This window comes from Tyto alba, unplaced genomic scaffold, assembly GCF_018691265.1.
Source record: "Tyto alba isolate M040663 unplaced genomic scaffold, T.alba_DEE_v4.0 Super-Scaffold_40, whole genome shotgun sequence".
Lineage (NCBI taxonomy): Eukaryota > Metazoa > Chordata > Aves > Strigiformes > Tytonidae > Tyto > Tyto alba.
Genome location: NW_024881316.1, coordinates 51107580 through 51130498, shown reverse-complemented (window position 1 = coordinate 51130498; position 22919 = coordinate 51107580). Strand labels below are relative to the sequence as shown.

The window sequence follows — 22919 nt, the reverse complement described above, 5'->3', positions numbered from 1 at the left end:
CTCAGGGATCACCGCGGCTCGTTCTGCCGAAACCCGCGCATCGCTGGCAAGAGGCCTGAGCACTGACCCCAGAGCCAGCCCGCTCCCGCCAAGGCACAGGGCCCCTCTCCACACAGCTGCTGGGCAGTATCACCTCTCTTCCAGGAAGTTAACTCCAAAGACCCTACAGCTATTCAAAAATAATATTAAAAAAAAAAAGTTACATTTCCAAATGTACATCCAAGTTCGCAGCTCAAAGCAAGCCCTGAAGAATCTAACATCCAAGGAACACCTGACTACGTGCAGAGCACACACTCTTGCTCTGTCTGCAGTCACGCGTGCTGTTTTCTCTCCAGAGCATCAAGTTATGTTGCTTCCAAGGTGGGTGCCTAATTCAGCACCCAAAGAAGATATGGCTGAGAGAAAGAATACAGATTGCACCACCAGGAGAGGGGGAGGCACATCCCTTTTCCATGGACTAAGGCCTCCTCCCTGCCGAGGGGTAGGGAGTAAGCGCCTGTCCACAGGGCCACACTGACCGGAATAACCCGTGCGGACTGAGCCCTCGCACCAACAGCCCTTCACAGGGACACCACGAACGTGAGGGACGCTGTGCTCCCGTACGCTAGGATGCTCAGAAAGCGAAGCTGTTATTCCAAAATAAATTTAATGCTGGAACGTGAGCACATGGGAGAGTTTACTCCAGGGAAAAGATCGGTCCAAAAGCTTAAGACAGCAAAAAGAATATGATGTCATATGGTTAAAGTGCATAAATGCCAGTCCACAAGTTGGGTCTAACCAAAACCGCAAATTTACATGCAAAATTAAGAGACAAAACAGAATTTAACTGCATGATCACTGGAAGTGTGTTTTTCATACACGCATGAGACGTAAGGCCCACACGTGTGCAACGGCGGCTGGTATCAGTCAGACACCGAACCAGCAGCTCCTACGGGCTGGTGGTAGAACCCTGACAGATGAAGGTTTGAGACCCAGAGGCCCCAAGTTTATCCCAGGTCAGTCAACAATTTGGTTTGTGGCCTTCAGACATTCCTCTATCTATAAGGTGGAACAAAGCTCATACATCTAACATACAAAAGCGGCTTGCCTTCAAATGAACCAGCAACTCTTGTTCTGAATCCTGAACACAGTAATTCAGCCACACAGAAATTTTACGAAACTTCTTGTGCTTGGGCCTTAATTTGTCTGCAGATGGGGAAACTGAAATCCAAAGAAAAAAGTAAAATTTGGTAGGCTCTAGTATTTATGTAAGAGAATATAGAAAAGCCTAGAAGAAAGTTTACCTTTCTGTGTTAAAATGATCAGTATTAAATAAAACACATTGAAAAGACTACACAAATTGAACATTGGCTTTTGTTCCCCAACATATGCCAATTCAGCACAGATCACACGAAAAGCACTTCAGATTACCATAAGGTAATCTTATTTTATTGTGGACAATAAAATTAAAGCTTCATACAGATACCCTCCCCACTGCAACCCAAACCATACAGCTTCACCAGGAAAGGCACCTTCTTACCACCATGCTAGGATTTGGCTTATGTTAAGAAAACCAAGACAGCTTTCAAGCAAGCAAAAATACAGAACTACGGGAAATCACTGACCTTACTTTGACCTCCAAATTTACATCAAAATAAATGATTCTTTCACCACCACCAGGGTTTGAACTACCCTGTGACCACAATAACGGATAACGCAGATGAACCTCTATGCTCAGCCCTGGCTTGGCTGAGAAAAGCCACATCAGCACTTGTGCCACAGCATTAGAGCGAACATTTTCTGTCTTTCAGCAACTACCACAGCTATACAGCTTGCCCAGCCAGAGCAGGTTTCACTGAGCCAACACGAAGCAGAAACCAGTTTGCGGAGACAGCCCCTATAAGATAAACAGAACACAGCAAACAGTGGAAAAAGGGAGAGGTCCAAAACAACAAGATCTAATCTACTTGTGTCTTCATACAGGACAAACTCTGATATGTGCACTGAGAAGTGGATGCAAATAGGAGAAGCCAAAAAACAAGTCTGCAAGAACTGACCACACTTTCTCCTAACAGAAGACTTCAAGGCAAACCAAAACCAAAGCATAACTCAAAAGCTGATCAGAGTGGGTAACTGGCTGCCTACACAGCAGGTACTGTTCACTTCACACTCCCTAGCAAACACCAAGGACTACCTAGTCATTGCTCTTCACTGTTCTTGGATCAAAAGATCTGTGAAAGAAGACGCACACAAGAGTGCTAGAGGCACTCCCTACTCAACCCAGCAGCAACAGCTGGGCCTGACACCGTCCATACAGAAGAGCCTGGAGCACAATGAACGTGCCAGGAAAGAGGTAGGCCACGCTCTGGCCACAACGTTCTCGAGCCCAAGGAAAGCTGGCCCTACAACTCACAATGGGCCATCCATCCCCCTGCCACCCCGGGAGCGTGACGGACCCTCGCCGCTGGGTCCCGGGACAGGTGGAAGGACAGCCGGTGGGGCAGGACGAGAGGCCGCCCGGGGCTCCCCCGCACCCCGCGGTGGCCCGGCCCCGCGAACCGGCGCCCACCACTGACCTCCTCGCGACGCTTCTGCCAGCGGCCGCACGGCGATTCCTCGAGGATCTCGGACTCGTCCTCGCTCTCCTCCTCCTCCTCCTCCTCCGGGGGCGCCGCAGAAGTCACCGGCGCAGACACCGAGGTCATTCCCGGGCCGGACGACGCGGACTCCGGCTTCGAGTCGGAGCCGCCGCTCGGCATCTGCTTGGACTCGCCCTCCGACATGCTGCGGTCGCACAACCTGCGGGCCGGAGGCGCGGGCCGTGAGGCGAGGCGGCCGTGAGGCCAGGCCAGGCCCGGCGGGTCGGACCGGGCCGCGCCCGACAGGCCTGTCAACCGGGGCGGCGCCCCGCGCCTGCTAGCGGCGCCCGACCGATCCGGTTCCGGGCCGCGGCAGAGAGCGGCGCCGGAACGAGGCGGGGGGGGGGGCGGAGCGGGGGGCACGGGCCGCGCACTCACCGGGCCGGGCCGGCACCTCCCGGTTCACGAGCGCGTCGCTTCTCCGCCGACTGAGCCACGGCCGCCAACCGCCGCGCTGCGTAACGCGCCGTCCGGGGCGGGGCCTCCCGCCCGATAGCCAATCAAAGACGGGGAGCGTGCCGTCAGCCTCCGCGAGCGGGCCGGTGGGCGGAGCTCCGGGGTATAGAACGCGACGGGGGGGGGGAGGGGGGTCACTGAGTGAGGGAGCGGGGCGGGCGCCGCGCGACAGCCAATGGGAGCCCGAGAGAGGGGCGGTCAGCCTCCGCTAATTGGCCGGCGGGCGTGGCCAAGATTATATAAGGGCACGGGTGGGCGCTGAGCTCTTCAGTGTGTGAGGGTTGGGGGCGCGGGGTGGTTCTGGCACCGGCTGCGATGGCACGCCGCCTCAGCCGGCCGCCCCACGCCGCAGGCAGGCGGTGGTACTGCCGGTCCAGAGCCCCACGCTGGTCCCTCTCCCCGCCGTACAATGAGCGCGCTAGAAGCGCGGCTGCCACTGCCTCCGTCTCCCCGGCCGAGCCGGACCCCGAAAATGCTCGCCGCAGCCCCTCCGGAGCGCGGCAGGGCCGGCCCGGGCCCCCGCAGCGCTGACAGGCCGTGGAGCGCCGCGGGCCTGAGTCCGCCGGGCAGAGCGCGCTCCTGCCCCCTGCGCCGGCCTAGCCGGCGCTCGTCTCTATGGTAGGCGCTTCCGGCCGCTGTGCCGCGGCCGCGCGGGCTGCGCGCCTTCCCTCCCCCCCCGCCCCCGTGGCGACTCTCTAGCCCGCGCTTCCGGCCGCGCGACTTCCGCTCGGTGGGTGGTTCCGCCGCCCTCGCCGCCTCGCTGGGCCGCTCGCGCCCTCCGGTGCCGCCCGGTTACGCTCCGGTCGCGCGCGGCCCGGCCGCCCCCGCCGCCCCCCCCCCCCCCCCTCCGCGCAGGGTCGCCGCACCGGGGGCCGGGTCCGCCGGCGGAGGCCGCCGCGGCGCCATGGGCGCCTACCTGTCGCAGCCCAACACGGTGAAGAGCTCCGGGGACGGGGCTGGGCTCGGGCCACGCCCGCTCCACTTCGGCTTCAGCGCCATGCAGGGCTGGCGCGTCTCCATGGAGGTGAGCGGGACACCGGGCGGCCGCTCCCCGGGGCGGCGGGGGGCCCGGCGGCGGCGGAGCCCCCGGAGCAGCGGCTCCAGCTGCGAGCCCGGCAGGGGGGCTCGCTTCTTTCCCCCGCCCGTTCTCGGTGTTCCCGCCGGTGCCCACGGCGGGGTGGGGGGGCGGTCGGTCCGTCCCTCGCCCCCGCAGGCACGAGGTGCCGCCGGAGCGGGGAGGCGCTGCCCCTCCCGGTGCTGCCGTGGCCTTGCCCGAATCCCCGTTGGCTGCCGCTCGTCCCGGCTCCCGCGGTGACCTGCTGGGGAGTCACGGCGCATCGTGGGGGCACCGCGCGGTTTCTCTTTGGCATGAACAGCCCGGGACATCCCGCAGGGAGCAAGAGGCGTGGGTCAGAAAGTGGAGGAAAGGACAGCTGAGTGCTTGGAATGAAGCAGGGAATGGAAGCAAACGAAAAAACCCTCGCTTTTCTTCCCAGACAGAAATGAAGCATCAGTCTCTATTCTCTCTCTTCCTGTGTTTATTCTTTTTCTAGGCAAATTTATTGGAGGAATTCGCATGGCTGCTCTCAATCTCCTGTCACCAGTCCTGGCTTTACCAGCCTATCAGCTAGGCTCACTATGGGGCAAATGAATTATCACAAGATAGGTACCTGGCTGCGGGAGCCAGGTGTTTGCCCATGCTCCTTCTGGTAAGGGAGTCTGTTGGAACTCCTTTGTAAAGCTGCTTGTATTAGGGCAATGAGGTGCTGCTGGGACTACTCTGCCTTGCCAGCAGTTACTCATTCTTTGAATTGTAACACCCTCTTTATGTGTACCATTAACATGCTGGATTGTTTTCCCTTCCAGGCAGCCAGGGAATAGACTAAATTAGATAAGGACTAATATTGGTCCCTCCAGCCCCCTCTCAGGTTAAATCTCTGAACACCGTAAAGCAGCCTTCTTGTTTGTAGCCCTTTGGCTAGTTTGGAGAAGATATCCCCATGCAGACTGTCGGGGATTGGTTTTTTTTTTTTTTTTTTGCAAATACAGTTTCATGAGCCACGCTAACAGATACTTTACTGCTACTGAAATGTTACAGCAGTCTTACTGGTGACAAAAGAGTGTCCAGATATTTCCTACTTTCTGTGTGCATCAGAGCTCTGTGAAACTGTGGGCTCTGGTTTCCAGGTTAGAGTAGGCAGGAGAATTGGTATATGTGTGGTTAGCTGGCTGTGACTGACAGTGTCTCAGCTGCTCCATCCTGGTGACCTCTGGAGGGGCAAAATGGTGGCACAGAGATATTAGTGGAACGCTGAGGTGATGTACAATGTAATCTCTGCAAGGCGATTAGCTCGTGTAAGAGGCTGAATGCAAGCAGTGTTCTGGCATCCTTGGTGCACAGAGGCTGAAAGTGCTTTAAGGAGACAGGCTTGAATGAAGGAGAGCAGAGAGTTGCCCCTATTTATAATGCTGCTGGTGGGCTAAAGTAGCCCTCCCACAGGTGGGACATTGTCTCATATTTTCACTTATTTAAGGTCTGTTCTTGCTGCCATTGACCTTTATGGAAATTGGATGAGGCCCAGAGCTTGCAGCTGTGTTTTCTGCACTAGCCAACATCTTTGGCTTACCTCCCTGTAGGCAGAAGCAATACTGAGGCCGTTGGTGTAGACATGGTTTAGCTGTGTTATCACAAGAAATGAGAAGATGGCAGGAGTGCTTGTGTTACAAGTTGAACCTGCTGCAAATTGCTTCCAAGTCTGATGGGAAACATGTATTTTCACATACAGCTGAGCAGAAGTTCTGTTGCATTTTCTTGCATTCCAGTGCTTATGTTCTCCTCTGTGTCTTGTCTTGATTTGTGTTTTTTCCTTTTCTTCACATTTAATTGTACTTTTGCTCTCCTGTAAGGCTTGGAGAAAGCTCTGAGAAAATGTTTACACTTAAGGCTTTAGTTATGTGTTGTGTTAGTGAAGCCAGCCAGAGTGTGTACGAGTGGTAGAACATAGGCATTTTTGGGTAGCAGAAATTTCTGTAAAGGAGTTGTCTCTTGCCTTTAACTTGCATTTTAGAAGGCCCCAAGTGAGGTAGGTATACAGGGCTCTGAAGAAATACTATAATAAAAATCCATTTGTAGTTCAGAGGGGTTGCTTTGTAAGGAAATGTTTTGCATAGATGAGGGACCCAGAGGATAAGGATACAAAAAAAGTAGCGTTAGGTACTACAAACAAATAGGAAAAGGGAAAAAGCTGAAGATGGCTTTACGGTACAGAGAGGAGTGCTCTGGGATACAGTAAAAGGTGCAGGAGGCACTTTGGAGGTGGTTGGATGGGGCCTTTGAGCTCTTTGGTGCTCTTCTGACCGTATCTCCAAGGTAGGACACCAACAATCCTTACGTGCAGCTTCATGTCACTCCTGGGCTCAGAAAAGAAGCCCTTGCTTCAAACAACGCAAGAAGTTGGTTCAAAATATGGAGATTTGTCAAATTAACTCTCAGTTTTAACTTGCTTGCTAACTTCAACTGAATTTGATGTTTCAAGCATACTGTTTTTCAGTACTGCTATAATAACCACTGAGGGAGGCCTAGAATCCCACCCTTGAGGGGAAGGCTGGATGGCAGAAACCTGGCATCCAGGCTTTGCGAGCTCTTGCCCAGCCTGAAGAGCGTGAGACCACGGTAACTCGGAGGACATTAGCTGCACTGAGTTTACCAGGCCTGGGAGCAGGGATGGAGACATGAGCGAGAGCCTCTCGTGCTGGCAGCACAGGGTGGTCTTAGTGGTCAGTCAGGTGCCCTCAGGACTGGTCGCAGTGTTGGAAGTGCCAGGGGCTGGTGTGCAGCCCGGCTTGTGGAGCCACTTGCCCCCCTTCCTCGTCTGCAGCACCTTGGTCCGGGGTTGGGACAAGTTGCGGGGAGTACTCTACAAATGGAGTAGAGAGACTGTTTTTGCTGCTGATACTGGGTTTCCTCCCTAGCAGCATTCAAGTTACTTGCTTTAATTAAACTGCTGTTTAGTCACCTGGGTCTTATCTTAGTTACTTTGTTGTGGTTTTGCTGTCTCACTAGCTTCTTTAAATGTTCTGAAAAGTGAGCATAAAAATGCTGGTGCTTTGTTTATTCTTCTTTTCATTCGCAATGTCCAGTGAGCTCTCTGGTTAAATTTCCTACGTTACAATTCAGAGTAATTTTTTAAATTTTGAACTAAGATTGTAACTTGCCTGTTCAGACACTGTTTTCATCAGTGTCAGGAGTTCCATTGCACGAAGTGCTGCATAAACCCAGAATCTCTTTTTCTGTTTTCCTTAGCATTTGATAGAAATTGGAAGGGAATGGAGTTCTCTTTTTCAAAGATTGTGGGACTCTGGAGCATAAAGAGCTCTTATCCAAGGAGTCCTGCAGTAGAAAGGTAGAAGAGCTCAGCAGTTGCTTGGCTGTGCAGCAATATAGCTCTGTGTGTGGATATTCTGGGTTATGGCTGGCAATATGGACACATCCAGATCTTTAAGCCAGCTGTCTCAGAGTAAGCACAGTGTTTTGGGACAACTGCAGCACATTTAACTTCAAGGTGATGAACTTGAACCACAGCAAAAAGACTAGATCATGTTGTTTAAAGTGTTACATGATTGTTCTTGAACAAAAGCATGTAGGGTGAGGTCAGGCTGTAAATTGGTAGGTTGAACTTTAAGCAATGTTAGGAGGCAGTTGGGCAGGGAGAGAATTTAAGAGAAAGATTCAGTCCATCCATCAGTTCTAGGCTTTGCGTTGGAATAGCCAAGTTCAGTTTGCTTACCCAAAGAGGTTAAAGAGGTCAGGCACCTGGCTGTAAAATCTGGGTGGTACCTTCTTCAGAGTCTGCTGTTCGAGCGACCTTGTAGAGAGAGATTGCTCAGTGTGTATAGAATCACAGAATGGTTTGGGTTGGAAGGGACCTTAAAACCCATCTAGTCCCACCCACTGCCATGAGCAGGGAGACCTTCCCCCAGCCCAGGGGGCTCCCAGCCCCGTCCAACCTGGCCTTGAACCCTTCCAGGGAGGGGGCAGCCACAGCTGCTCTGGGCACCCTGGGCCAGCGCCTCACCCCCCCCACAATAAAGAATTTGTATTTCTTTCATATTGCTTATATGTTGTTCATCATTGTAGTTTGGGAGCATGCACAGGGAAGGGCTGGATGCAGTTTGGTATTTAAGCCCAAAAATGTCTCTGGGACACACCTTCCTTCTCATTTGCCCCTGGAGATGCTCAGAGTTTCTGGACAGTTGCCAGAACCAAGATATATGTCCTACCTTCGGAAGTGATATTTGGGTTTGTACTTTGTTTTTTGCACTGTTCATTGACTAGTTGCTTGTCCTTTGCTTCACTGCTTAAAAGGCACTTGAGAGAGGCCAGGCTTTTTGCCTGGCTTGCCAGATAGCTGTGCCTGAGGCTGGCAGTGCCTTTCTGGAGCATCCCACGTGGGAAGAGCAGGAAGGAGCCTTTGTCCCAAGAGAAGGTTTTCCAGCCCGATTGTTTGTCCTCACTGAATGTGGTAATCCTGTGTCCTGCAAGGCTGCCTTTCATCAGCCTCTTTGGATAGACAACTGCTGTTGTCTGCATCCATATTCACCAGGACAAGCAAAAGCAAAGTTACAGTTGGCTGAAGGCATGAGGTCAAGACGCTCTGTATTTGACCTTCTTGCTTTGTCAGTGTATCGGAGTGGCTTTTCCGTTTGCATGGCTCTTCTTTGGCAAGAACTGGGGAGGAGAGCATTTGTGGGAATGGCCAGACTCCATAGGTGACCCTGAGCCGGTTGCATTTGTCTGCGTGGAGGAAGTTGCCAGTGGATCAGTACCAGTATAACTTGTATTTCTGTAGTTATGCTCAGCTAGACAGCCCTCAGCCTAGGTACTGGTTTGTGCAATAGCACACAACTTGCCACCTCGCGTTCTTTAAGGACTGAGAGCTACTCCAGTAACACAGGCCTTACAAGTACTTTGAGCAGAGGGATTTGCTGGCTCAAGCTTGGCCGTATCTAGAGCTGTTGCGCTGAGGATCGGAAGGGGTTTCTGGTTCAGTCACAGGGTGATCAGGCTGGGTTACTGCTCTAGCACAGAGCGCACCATAACATTAAAGATCCATGTCCCCTCTTTGAAGATGAGTGCTTGCCAGGTAAGCTTTTGAGAATACGAGAGGAGGCTTTCTTACTGTTATTGCTCTCCCCTTGGATTTGAGAATTTCTGTATCAGTGCTCATAGCCTCCCTGCTCCTTTCTTCCATTTCTCCGCCATTGTCTACAGTACAATCCATGTCATTCCAGACTTTTGCTTTCTTTTTCAGGATGCACACAACTGCATACCCGAGCTGGACAGTGAAACAGCCATGTTCTCAGTCTACGATGGACACGGAGGTAACTGCATTGACTGTATTCTCTGCAGAGTCCTTCAGTGTGGTTCTTCTAGGCTGCTCAGTGACTGCTAGGGCAAGGATCATTAGGAATCCTGATCCTTCTTGGAAAGCATTTTCCTTTGATAGATATCATCAAGTGAGGTTCTGAAAGTTTCTCGGGGTTTCTAGAAGGAAGGTCATGGGTTGATATGAAATTGAAATGAGATTTGCATTCCATCTTCTAAAACCTTTAAGAATGGCTATTTTCATGGTGGATAAATTAGATGGGACACTCACAGAAGAGTGGCAGTAAGAAAAACTACATGAGATTGGACCAAAGGTCTGACTCCAGTCAGTATATTCCAGTGGTTGCCAGTACTGATTGCCCAAGGAAAGAGTGAAAAACCAGAACAGGCAGATCCATTCCCTGACATACCTTCCCAGCTTCCATTCCTTACCTAAGGGCTGCCTGAGCTAGAGGTTGCAGCGATTCGATCTTACAGAGACACTTGAGTCTTCTTGATGAACTAACTCTTCATGAATTTGTCTAATTGCATTTTGAACCAGATTTATACGTTTGGTGATTATTTGCATGGCATGTTTTGTATAGAACTTTATTATTTGAAAAAATACTTTGATATAAATCTGCTGCCTGATAATTTCACTGCAATATCCCCAACACTTATGAGAAATTTGTGTATAATCACTCTTGGCACTTTTCACTTTCATAATTTTGGACTCAGTGTCCTTTCGTCCAGTCAGAAGAGTCCCAAATTTGTCTCTGGTTGTGCAGCTGAATCTGTACTATTACATAACAGCAGCACCATTGTCTGGCCCTGAGGTCAGTTGGCACAGTCTGGCCATACTGATGCTGGTAAGATGTCTTAGTGTATAGCATAGTGTGGCTGCATCCAAACTGGCTGTTGGTCCCTGGTTCCTACTGGGTCCTGAGCTGAGTCCAGAAATTATGAGAATGCTAACTAGCTTATGCCAAAATTGCACCATGGATTAATTTTTAGCATAAGTGATGAAATGCCTGGGCCATGGAACTCATTAGGCTACTGGTGTTGGACGTAGCCACAGATGCCAAACATTATGTTGTACCACAGCTATGATTACAGTTGTCTCTTTTTTGGACATTGTCTGGCTCTGCAATGTGCTTTTAGTTAGACTGACTAGAACAGCCTATACCTTTCAAGTTACAGATATATCATGAATTTATTGTGACATGTTTTCTACTTTGTTTTCAATTACTTTCTTAACAGTTCCTAACAGCACGTTAACTGTTTTGATACAAATAAACTGCAAGTTGACATTTTTAGAACTCTGTCCTCAGTTTCTTCCAGATCTTTCCTTAACTGGTAATAGATGGTTTTGAGTCCATCCAATGTACATATGGAGGTTGGTTGTCCTTTTCTCATGTTCTTGTCTTTGTCAGTGGGGAATTTGATCTCCCAATATCATGTAGAGGCACAAAATCCTGCTGTTAAATTTTGCAAATTATTTTAGTTTTGATCATCCTGAATGATCCATCATTTCGTACTGACCTCTTTCCAGATTATTTATGTAGATGTTGAACAACATAAGTCTTCAAGGAACAATCCCGGTGGCCATTTTGAGAACTGCCTGCGTCTATCAAACCTTACTTCCTTTTCCCATGGCAGGCTTATTATGTAAAACATTCGATGATTTATTTAAAAGCTTTCTGAAAAATCCATATGGAGCAGATCCACTAAACTGCCCGTTTCCTCTGTTCATTGACTCATTGAAAAAACATTGACCAGTTTGTGCTGTATATTTCACTCCTGCCCATCCTACCATATGTATCCATGTACCCGCTAATTCTATATTTTACAATTTCTACTGTTTGCTGTGTTCACATACCAGATATGCTGGTCTGTAATGCTATAAACCCAGTTTCCACCACTCTGAGACTTTTTATTTTTTGGTATGATACGTATGCCTTTCATTTCTCTGATAATGGAGCAGATTCAAGTGGAAGGTTGCATACCACAGTTTATAATTTCTCGCTTTCCTTTAGAACTGAGTTATCTAATTCTGCCAATTAAATAAGAGTTTAATAACATTTTTTGCAATAGTCATTATTAAGAAGGTCAGCCTGAGTAGGTAGCTGACTAATAGTTCTTCAAAAGATGTCATCTCAGTCTGAAGCATTTAGATTAAATGTTTTGACATTATTTTCCTTCTGAACTTCATCTTAGAGTGTGCAGAGACCTGGGTGGAGCAACTACTGATATCCTGAAGATTATCTTTGAGAACATCGGGATGATGAGTTGGTTCTGAAGAGCAGAGAAAGACAAAGGAAAAAGGATATAGGGATTTAGCAACTATCAAAGCAATCTATTCTTCTTTGAGATCAGTGTGCTAGTTTCTCAGCTAACAGGAAGATCTATTTCATGTGTTGGGTTTTAGAAAGACTTTGGACACTTAGGACATTCCCATTAGTGTAGGACATGAAGTAATGTGTTTTGGTGGGGTTTTTTAAAATACAATAGGAAAGATTCAAGATAGGCGTTAGGGAAGGTCATTAATCAGAATGGCAAAGTACTGGCATGGTTTTCTAACTTGTATTTTAGATTTCTGGTGATTGCATCTCTACAGCTCTGCCTGGACAAACTTTATCAGGAAGGATACAAATATAGTTGAACCTGACACTGAAGAACAAGTTTTGCTCATCCCTACTTTTGTGTGATTTTATTGATCTATTAGTTCTTTAGTTTGAAACAATTTCTCAGATATGTCCTATGTAAAAGAAGGTTTTAGGATGGGAACCTCTCTAAACTTTATTAGTTGCCAGTGCAAAACTTCAATGTAGCTTTTCTTTTATGCCTTGCTCCTCTATTAGCCTTAAACTTTCCAGTAAGCTTCCTGCTCCAGACGGGTTGGAAAAAGTTTTTATTATTGTGTTATCATTAGTTTTTCTGTTATGTTTTCCCCCTGTGGACAAGACTTCCAGTTTTTGAAAGGTGGTGCTGTTTTTTTACCTTCCCCAGTTACCTTTTTACTTGCCCTGGCCTCCCCGCCCCAAATCTTGGAGAATGATATATGGGTACTCTGCACCTCCAGTATGGTGTTTCTCATCAGTTTCTCTTGCTGTCTACCTGTGCTTTATCCTTTTAGCTGTTTCGTTTAGTAAGTGTCTTCATTGACTCATAGGTCCCCCTTTTTGGAGGCCAACATTATCATACTGAGCTTTTCTTTTGCCTCCTACCAGGATGTTTCATTTGAATACAGCAACACGTGCTGTAATTTTTTTCCAGCTTGTATGCAGAGCAATGGATCTTTCTTGTCCTGTTCTTGGTCACTGTGCTGGTTTTGGCTGAGGTAGAGTTCATTTTCTTCACAGTAGCTAGTATGGGGCTGTGTTTTGGGTTTGTGCTGGAAATGGTGTTGTTAATACAGGTATGTTTTCATTATCGATGAGCAGCGCATACACAGAGTCAAGGCCTTTTCTGCTCCACACCCCACCAGTGAGTGGCTGGGGGTGCACAAGAAGTTGGGAGGGGACACAGCCAGGACAGCTGACCCCAACTGACCCGAGGGATATCCCAGGCCATATGATGTCATGCTCAGCATTAAAATGGGGGGAAGGTTTTAGGGGCTAGGGGGACAGACGGCTGCTCAGAGACTGGCCGGCCATGGGTTGGTTGGTGGTGAGCAATTGTTTTCATTTGTATCACTTGTCTTTCTGGTGTTTTATTTCTCTGTTTTTTTTTGTTGTTGTTGTTGTTATCATTATTTAACTGTTCTTATCTCAACCCATGAGTTTTCTCACTTTTATTCTTCCAGTTCTCTTTCCTCTCATCCTGCTGTGGGGGGAGCAAGTGAGCAGCTGTGTGGTGTTTAGTTGCTGGCTGGGGTTAAACCATGACAGTTCTTTTTGGCATCCAATGTGGGGCTGAAAGGGTTTGAGATAATAACTGATTGACCAGAGCATAATAGAAGGGATTTATAGCTGTTAACAGTTGCAGGTCACAATATTGATTCATCTGTTCTATATATTAGTTTATCTGATCTATGCCATGCTCTTTTTTTTTTTTTTTTTCCTGCTGTACTTGTCATTGGTGTTGGATTTTGCAGTTTGCTGTGCTTTATAGTGATTAGTGATGTTTTGCCTGGGAGATCTGTTATTAAAACACTGATCTTGAGCTTAGTCTCGTATTTGGGCTCTGCACTGAAGCCATTATTGTACTTCAGGTATCATCTCATGGAGACAATGAACAATTATACTTCCTCCTCTGGGAGGATTTTTCTGGAGGAAATACAGAATAGCACCTTCTCTACCTTCTTTTGCAATGTTTTTTACCTTGTTACAGTAACTTCTCCGTATCTTGAACATCCCTGAGTAGTTAAAATACTTCTATTGATATTTCTTAGGAATATTGCTTTGGATTTGTGTGAGGTTAAGAAGCAATTTAGGAATATGACCCAGGCTCCACGAGAGTATGGTCATGGGTGGCATGGCATGTGAAAGAGTATGGGCAGGAATCTAGGGAATTTCTCACCTCCGATGATCTGGAACTTCACTCTCGAACAACTACAGGATTCTGTTTAAGTGATAGAATGTTGGGAGAAAAAAAAAAAATGCCATGGCTATTCCAAATAGGTACAACTTACTGCACTCTGCTGGGTCCTGGCCAGTATGTAGCAAACACTGCTCAATATTATGCAGCACCCTCAGGGAGAAGAGAGGGAAAACATACCAACAGACACTGTGGCTAAACCAGACACTGTATCGGTCACCCCTGTAACTAAAAAGAAACAATGGAAGCGGAAGTTGGCTCATTTAGTAAGGGATGAAGAAGCTTCTTCTAAGAGGGAGCAGGAGAAGGAATCAGAAGAGGCAGTCTGCTCTGCAGCAGAGCAGTCACAAGAACAGGAGGAGGAAGAGACTGAAATCAGAAATGAGACAGAAACCACCCTATCCCTAAGTGAGCTGCAAGATATGTGAAAAGGTTTCAGCCATCAACCAGGTGAGCTAATTTTCAGCTGGTAATCCAATGCTGTGGCCAGTAGTCAGGAATTATAAGGTAAAGAAGCTCAGCAGCCAGGATCCCTTGCTAAGGATATGGCCATTGACAGAGGGATTAGAAAAAAGGCAGGAGTCCTCTGTCTTTGGTGGCAACTCCTGTCAAGTGTGAAGGACAAGTATCCCTTCAAGGAAGAACTTGCAAATTCCCAAAGCAAATGGACAAATATTGAGGGGAGGCATCTAGTATCTGAGAGAATTAAACATGTTGGAGGTGATCTATAACAATCTGGGTGATGACCAAGCATCCAGAGGCCCGGATGAATTCTGGTGCACACAGTCCATGTGGTGAAGGTTCGTACCAACATCATACACTCACACCCTGGCTCTAATGAGCTGGACAGACACGGAGGCACCAACTACAGATGAACTGGCCAGATGACTCCGAGAATATGAAAATAATCTCACTCCTCCCGTATGTGCATGTGTCTCGGCTGTGGACAGACTGACCCAAAAAATGTCCAAGCAAGCCAAGAAGGATAGGTCTTCCTCACACACTCCCAACCAAGGCCTCAGCTATTAAGAGTCAGCCTTTCTCTGTTCAAGGGAGAGGGTATTGGTGGCACACACATTGTGGAACCCTGTGGTTCTTCCTGCATGACCAGGGAGAGGACATGAGGAAGTGGGATGGTGAACCTACCTGGAGACTAGAAGCTCAGGTACAGGAACAAGAAGGAAAAACAACAGCCAAAAAGTACCCATCCAGGAAAACTACTGTTCCAGTGTCTGTTGGGCACAGTAGAGGGGCTGATCATACTTTTGACCTTGAGGAAGGGACTTCTGTTTTGCAGTTACAGAAATCAAGTAATGAGAACTCCAGTCAGGAACAGAGGGGCCCTGCCTTTGGCCAGACAGAGGAAGGGGACAACAGAGTTTACCGGACTACGTGGATCTGATGGCCTGGCGCTTTAGCACCACGGGATTATAAAGCTTTAGCAGACACCAGTGCACAGTGTACTCTAATACCATCAGACTACAAAGGGGCAGGATCCATCTGTATTTCTGGAGTTATGGGGTGATTCCGGGAACAGTTTGTGTGAGTGGCTGAGGTAAGCCTAACTGGAAATGAGTGGCAAAAGCATCCCATTGTAACTGGTCCAGAGGCTCCATGTGTCCTTGGCACAGACTCCTACCTCAGGAGTGGGGACTTCAGAGCCCAAAAGGGTACTGGTGGGCTTTTGGTATAGCTGCATTCAGTATGGAGGAGATTAAACAGCTGCCTAGCTTGCTTGGTCTCTCAGAGGACCTATCTGTGGTAGGGTCACTGCAGGTTAAGGAACATCAGCTGCCAACTGCTACCATGACAGTGCACCAGCAACGATACCGCACCAGTTGAGACTCCCTGGTTCCCATCCATGAGATGATCCGGTGACTGGAGAGTCAAGGAGTGATCAGCAAGACTCATTCACCCTTTAATAGACCCATATGGTCAGTGTGCCTGAACAAAGTCACACTGGCACTGAGTGCTGCCGTGATGGACATGCTAGTGTTGCAATACAAACTGGAGTCAAAGGCTGCCAAATGGTATGCAACAGCTGAGATCACCAACACGTTCTTCTCGATCCCTTTAGCAGCAGGGTGCAGGCCACAGTTTGCTTTCACATGGAGAGGCATCCAGTACGCCTGGAACCGACTGCCCCAGGGCTGGAAACAGTCCTACCATTTTGGGACCGGAACAGGGTGAAGCTCCCAACACCTGCAATACATTGGTGACATCATTGTGTGGGGCAGCACAGCAGAAGAGGTTTTTGAGAAGGGAAGAAGAATAATCCAGATTCTTACAAAAGCTGGTTTTGCTATAAAACAAAGTAAGGTCAAAGGACCTGCACAGGAAATCGAGTTTTTAGGAGCATAATGGCAAGATGGCCGTTGTCATATCCCAGTGGATGTAATCAATAAAATAGCAGCTATGTCTCCACCAACTAACAAACAGGAAACACAAGCTTTCTTAGGTGTCTTGGGTTTTTGGAGAATGTATGTTCCAGGTTATAGTCTGATCGTAAGCCTTCTCTATTGGGTGACCTGGAAGAATGACTTGGAATGGGGCCCTGAAGAGCAGCAAGCCCTTGAGCAAATTAAAGGGGAGATAGTTTGTGTGGTAGCACTTGGGCCAGGGCAATCAGGACAAGATGTGAAAAATGTGCTTGGCACCTCAGGCAGGAGTAATGGCCCCATCTGCCAAGGCCTCTGTCAGAAAGTGCCTGGAGAGACTTGAGGTTGACCTCTAGGGGTTTGGAGTCAGGGATACAGGGGACCTGAAGCCTGTTACACTCCAACTGAAAAAGAAATATTAGCAGCATATGAAGGAATTTGAGCCACTTCAGAAGTAGTTTGTACTGAAGCACAGCTCCTTTTGGCACCTTGATTGCCTGGGCTGGTTGTTCAAAGGGAGGGTCCCCTCTATGCATCACGCAGCTGATGCTACACGGAGCAAGTGGGTCTCTGCTGACACAACAGGCTCAAATGGGAAGCCCCAACTGCACAGGGATTCTGGAAGCGATCATAGACTGTCCAGAGGGCCAGAACTTCAGAGTGTCACCGGAGGAGGTGGCTTGTGCTGAAGAGGCCCCTCTGTATAATAAATTACAGAAAATGGAAAGCAACATGACCTGTTTACAAGTGGATCCTGTCGTATTGTGGGAAGACATCAGAGGTGGAAAGCGGCTGTGTAGAGTCCTACACAAGTCACAGAAACTACTGAAGGACAAAGTGAATTGAGTCAGTCTGCAGAGATGGAAAGCCATCCATCTGGAGTTAGATATTGCCAAAACCATGACAGTCATCTTGCCTTCTGATCTGCCTTAGCATTCTGCCTCCCTGTCATTGTCTCATAGTGGGAGTTAATACTCTGGTTTTAAGATTTTTTGTTTTCCTGTTTTGTCATAGTATTCCAATCCATAGGGATTCTGTGATATTTGTTGTTAGCTAGTTGATTTGCTGTTTGACTCTTAAGATTTCTTTATTTCATATTCAAATCGTGTATATGTCTAAATACAGGTCAAATCTTAAAGTGGAATCTACTTCCAGCATTATGAAGATGAGATAGGACGGGTTTTTGCATGTACATGCACTGGAAAAGATTCAATCCAGGAACCCGTATCTCTGGAGGCCTTTTTCTTGCCTAGGTTTCTGCCCTGAGGCTGCTGCCCATTCTTGTCTTCACATGTCAGATTCAAGCCTGTGCTCCTGGAGATAGAGAGGTACTGCAGTGAGATTCCAGCTGGGTCTTAGGTACTCTGGAGCCAGCCTTGCCTTGAAATGCCGGGATGAATTGACTTTGTGCCATAATTCATCTGAATGTGATTCCTGCTTTCAGTACTGAATCAGATGTAGTTTTTGGCAGTGACATCTAGCAATGCAGAAGTGTACTCTGAGACCTCAACTTTCCCATGTATGCTTTTCATCTTTCTACGTGGTCTTCCAGAAATCCTGATAACTCCACATGCTCTTTCACAAACAAAAGAGGTCTCCTTTTATAATTTTGTAGAAACATAAAAGTACACACTCTGGAGAATCCTCCAGATACTTACATTTTCCCTGAATTCAGTGCTATATGTTATATATTTTACTTTAGCCTCCTGAAGACCTTTCTACTACTGCATCTGTGTCACATTAAGCAGGAAATGCAGCTGAGGCTTTGGTATTACTTAGCTGGATGCTGCTCCTCTAGAAGACATTAATAAAATGATTCATGAAGTCTTTGAGGGTTTTATAGTGGGTTTCACGCTGGAGACATGGAGTGATGTGACCTGGATTCATTGTTGGTTATGTATTATGGTTATAGCTGAGCAATTGTATTCTCTAAGTGTTCAGTCCCTGAAGGCTTTTGAAGTCCCCAACAGCTGAAGGCACTCCACACTCATGGGTACCAGGGCCTGCTTTTGTACCTCTGCTTCTCTGTCCCGCTTCTCAGGGAAGTGTGAAAAAGTGGAAATTGAATTTGGTGGGGTTTTCTTTTCCCTGCTGTCCTAAAACTACCAGCGCCAGGATTCCTACTGCAGTTTAAAGTGCACCTTGGAGTGTGTATAGCCTTGTCAGGAAGTTAAAAGCAACAGACTTCATTCTTCCCCATGGGGAGATAGTCCTGCAGTCTTGCCCACGTTGGTGAGGGGAAGAGCCTGTGTGGCAGTTCCTCACACTTACCTTGCTGTGCTATATTGTACTTACGCACTCATCCTTCTCTTGCTTGAACAAAATAGTTTTCTGGGTGTTTTCATCTTTGGAAAATTCATTCTGTTTTACTGCTTTGCAGGTCAGTTTTGTGCTTCAGATAGCTGTTCCCAACTTTTACCTTTTTGCTGGAAATGTCTCAAATGCTTGTTACAGGTGAGGGCAACCAGGACCATTTGCTGTAGGTCTGCTTAGGAAGCTATACAGCCCTGAGCACTTAATTCGTTGCTGAGAGATGATTTTGAAGCTTTTAGTCACTTCTGATGCCTAGATGAGCATGAGTGGGTTTGAGAATACTTCATCCTGGTGGACTGTCTGTTGCTTCTCTATACAGCCATAATAAGAGTGTAAGTTTATGTGTATAACATAGCAGCTGCAGAAGTGAGGGAAACTTTAGTTTTGAGACAGTGCTGTAGCAGGCAAGACACCACTGAAGAAAAGCAGCAAGGAGTGGGGAAGTCTTCTGCTCTGAGATCTTTGTGGTCTGTCCAGGGAGTCACTGTTACACCTTGTAAATGATGTCTCTTTGGCAGTGGTGGTTCTCCCTAGTTCCATGCCACAGGCTTAGGAGTATCATGGGGCTGAATCCTTTCATCCCTAGGGGAGCTGGCCGGCAAGGACCTTGATGAGGAGCACCAGGCAGGACTCAGGTGTCTAAATCGGCTTTAGTAATTACCTGGCTCTTCAGCCCTGTTGCTGATGCCCTCATCCCCGCCCTCAGAGGAAGGATGCTTGATATTTAATGAGGACAAGACCTTGATAAAACGTGGTGGGTGGGCTGATTTTGGCATAAGTGTAACCAAATCCAGGAGTAGGTTACATAATGAACTGAAAGGAGCCATTAGTGTCCACCAGGTAATTATGCTGATTGCACCCAGGCTAAAGGGCAGAAAGGCTCCCTTGCTACAGCTGGCCCTGGTACGCAGAGGCCACTCAGTGTGCACGTCAGGACCTGGAGTGAAGTAGAGCTTCTCTGTTGCACTCTCACAAAAGCTTTATCAGTGACAAAAACCTGGTGGGTTTCTTGCTGCGATAGGTCCAGAAGTGCTGAGATGGAATATTTTAGTACATCTGTCTGCATGTAGAAGATTAATTCCTTGAGCCAGCTCGGTTTCTCTGGCCACTGTGGCCACAATGTGCTCTGAGTTACTGACTCAGCTTATAAAACCCATCAGATCTCACTGGGACTGCTGTGCAAGCAGTTAGACCTGAGATCCGTGTGCTGGGCCAACAGCTGCCTCCTGGGCACCAAAGGGACACTCACCTCTTAGATCCAAGGACTTGTTTTGATGGATCATCTTCCACAGCCAGATGACTCCAAAAGAGAATCTTGTTTTTCTAGATGTTTTAGTTAAAACACTGTGAACGAGCACCTTTGTATCCTCTGAGCAAGGCAGACGGGGTACCACCACGACCCTCTCTGCTCGCAGAGGGTGGCCTGGTTTGAGGGTGAGCTGCAGCTGATGAAGAGAGAAGTCTAGGAGACTGGCAGAAGGGTCCTGTGTGAAGCCTCATCGTTTTGCAGCAGCAGTGTCTGTTGTGACATCTGTACTGGAGCTGCACGGGAAGCAGCAGTGGTTTCTTGTTTTCTGTGGCATCTACAAATTCTCTTACTCTAATTTGACTGTGGGTAGCCACATTCAGGCACACTGGACGTTCCTGGATCACTATTTAATCACAGTGTCCCTGTTTCGAAGAAATTGCTTAACTGCCAAAGCTTTCCATACTGGAGCTGGGTTCCTGCTTCTGTGGTGACAGAGCAAGATCTTTCTCCATCACATTGCTTTGCACAGCGCTGCCGGACTTGTGGGAAGCGTCTTCCTGCAGGCTGTGATCCAGACCCATGCCCTGCCTGCTTACAGGGCACGTGCTGGAGCCAAGGCTGCAAAGCTGTCCGTGGCTTTCTCAGATCAAACTACTTGTTGCTGTGAAGAAAATACCTTGTCCCTAGCTGTGGCAGAAAGATTGCAACGTTCAGTCACCTTTTCCATCTGATGAGTGATCAGGTGTCCACACTGGTATTATTAGATCTGTCAGCTGCTTCCAGTAGCACAGATTGCACAGAGCTGCTGCCTCATCAGCAGACCCCACTGGGCAGGGACAGGTGTGCCCTTTGGTTGCTCTCATCTCCCATTCCGATCTCAGCAGGTAGCTGTGACCTGTCCTCTTCTGCGAGAACAGTGACCTGGTACAAGCGATGCGGGCCATTACCCACCCCATTCCTGTTCAGCGTTTGGGTAAGACCACTGGGGAAGCCTCTGGAGAGCTGCAGGGCACAGTACAGCTTGCGTGCAGATGACCCACCTGTGTCTCTATCACACACTCTGGGTGAATGCAGTTCAGTGCCCCGGAGAGTGTGAAATGAGATAAGAGGTGTCAGCACCATCAAGCTGGTCCAGATTGGGCAGGCTGGAATGATTGCAAGTTGGAAGAGAAACAGGAGGAGATGGCAGCTGCCCCTGTGATGACCAGCAGTCATGTCAGCAGCCCACTGGGCCTGTCATCCTGGTCTGGGATTAGATATTCCTTCAGATTTGCTAGTTTTTCTCCTTGGACTGCCAAGGCACACACAGTGCACCGCCTTGCTTACTGGTCAAGCCTTTATGTGTGAGTGTGTTACCATCGTGTCTAAGTCTCAGCCAAGGTGCCAGCCAAGTCCTGGAACTCACCTGGAACAGCTCTGCTCGTGGCAGATCCCTGTGTCCCTGCAGCAAAGTGCCCCAGCTGCCTTTGGGCCAGGCTGGTCCACTCGATCTGTGTCGCACAAGCAGCTGCCAGTGATCTCTGCAAGTGCTTCAGGGCTGTTGTTTTATGGCCTGCTAATCTGCGCTCTAAGTAAAAGCAGCGTAAATGAAAGGACACAGATAGCGTGGTCCTGGCCTGTCCCAGGACCATCACCTAGAGCATTTGGACCTGCTGGGAGGCGTTCTGCCATGATCCAAGACTGCGCACGCATTTTCCTCGGTGGCTGTACCTCTCTGAGCAGCCTCTGCTCGCTGCCCCCAGTTCATGAAGTCATCTGGAAGACCTGTCACTGTCATTATTCACCACTCCTTCTGTCTACAGTCTTCTCATAGAAATTTCATTTTGTTTTGGCTCTTTGATAAAAATGTTAAGTATCATCTGGAGCCAGTCCTTCAAGACTGCATATAAACACATTTTTTTCGTAATGTGATTTATTCGGTTTTGTAATCATGATTGGTAGTTGGCAGCTCCTTAACCTATTCTGTATGTGCTATCTTGAAAGATTAACTTTTTAAGCAAAGTGCTGTCTTATATATGTTATACATAATATATATATGCACGTTACATACCTTACCTAAATCTGTCACATCAGCATGCTTAGTTTTATCAGCCAGAATCCTAGTATTTTTAAGAGCAGATGTTGAGTTGGATTGGCAAGATCTGCTTCCATAAGCCCGTGTCAATGGACATTAATTGTCCCTCCTTTTCATGTGAGATCCTGTAAGGTCCAGCCAGTCTTTTATTTTTCTGCCAGGTCTGTGGTTGTCAGGTCACCCTGGAATTCCCTTTTAAGTTCTCATTAAAATGCCAGGGTCACTCCTATTTCTGTCTTAGATCACTTATTTTTCTGCGATCTTCCTTTCTTGTTTTTCCTCCCACCTCTGAGAGCATTTTTGAGGAGAGCACTGTCAGAACAGAGCTCCCTCTCTTTGTCTAGATCCATAGCATTGAACTTTTTGCAGCACTATTTTGACAGCAACCATTTTGCAAGGTTTCTGTTCTTTGTCAATGACCACTTGATCCCTTTTCTGCAGGCACATTTGAAAAGTCCCTTGTCTGCTGTTTCCTTCTTTCTCTCAAATCTCACCACCCCTTTGCTTCCCACTATGTTCCGTCTGCCTCTCCCTTTGCTAAGCTGACAGCTACCCACTTCCCACCCTTCTTACAATTTCCCCTCAATTCCCCTGCTCCCCTTGCTTCACAGGCCTTTGCTCCTGTGTGCATTACTTCTCATCATGCCCAGCTACCTGCACAGCCTGTGGAAGAAGGGGAGGGAAGCTGGGATGCGCTAGCAGTGAGATCAAGATTTCTGCTGTAAAAACCATCTTTCTGTAGCCAGGAGAGAAGGAGCTCCACCTTATAGGTAAGGCGGGAGAGGTGGGGCTCTCTCTAGCCACAGGAGAGCAGGCAGTGCACCAAGGGGCTCTCAAGCATTATGCTCAGCCCACTCATACTACTCCTACTCTGCCCTCTGATAGAGAAGGGCTCATCCAGCACGGTCTCAAGCGTGCGGCTGGACCC

The 22919-nt window shown here is 48.2% G+C and overlaps 2 protein-coding genes across 4 annotated transcripts in view; one reads left to right on the top strand and one right to left on the bottom strand.

The window, feature by feature from the left end:
* The window catches only part of NRBP1 (nuclear receptor binding protein 1), a 44631-nt gene extending 41507 nt beyond the window's left edge, over nucleotides 1-3124 (bottom strand). For both annotated transcript variants that reach the window (XM_033007318.2, XM_033007320.2), the window contains exons 1-2: nucleotides 2997-3124; nucleotides 2556-2778 (exon numbers count right to left, since the gene is read on the bottom strand). In XM_033007318.2, coding sequence (XP_032863209.2) covers nucleotides 2556-2762 — 207 coding nt within the window. In that variant the 5' untranslated portion in view covers nucleotides 2763-2778; nucleotides 2997-3124. The remainder of the gene's footprint in view (nucleotides 1-2555; nucleotides 2779-2996) is intronic.
* A 236-nt stretch (nucleotides 3125-3360) lies between these two features.
* The window catches only part of PPM1G (protein phosphatase, Mg2+/Mn2+ dependent 1G), a 29128-nt gene continuing 9569 nt past the window's right edge, over nucleotides 3361-22919 (top strand). The window contains exons 1-2 of one of the 2 annotated variants that reach the window (XM_042803349.1): nucleotides 3361-3692; nucleotides 9386-9455. In XM_042803349.1, coding sequence (XP_042659283.1) covers nucleotides 3690-3692; nucleotides 9386-9455 — 73 coding nt within the window. In that variant the 5' untranslated portion in view covers nucleotides 3361-3689. Of the gene's footprint in view, nucleotides 3693-3789; nucleotides 4099-9385; nucleotides 9456-22919 lie in introns of those variants that run through there. The other variant, XM_033007321.2, reaches the window with a different exon arrangement.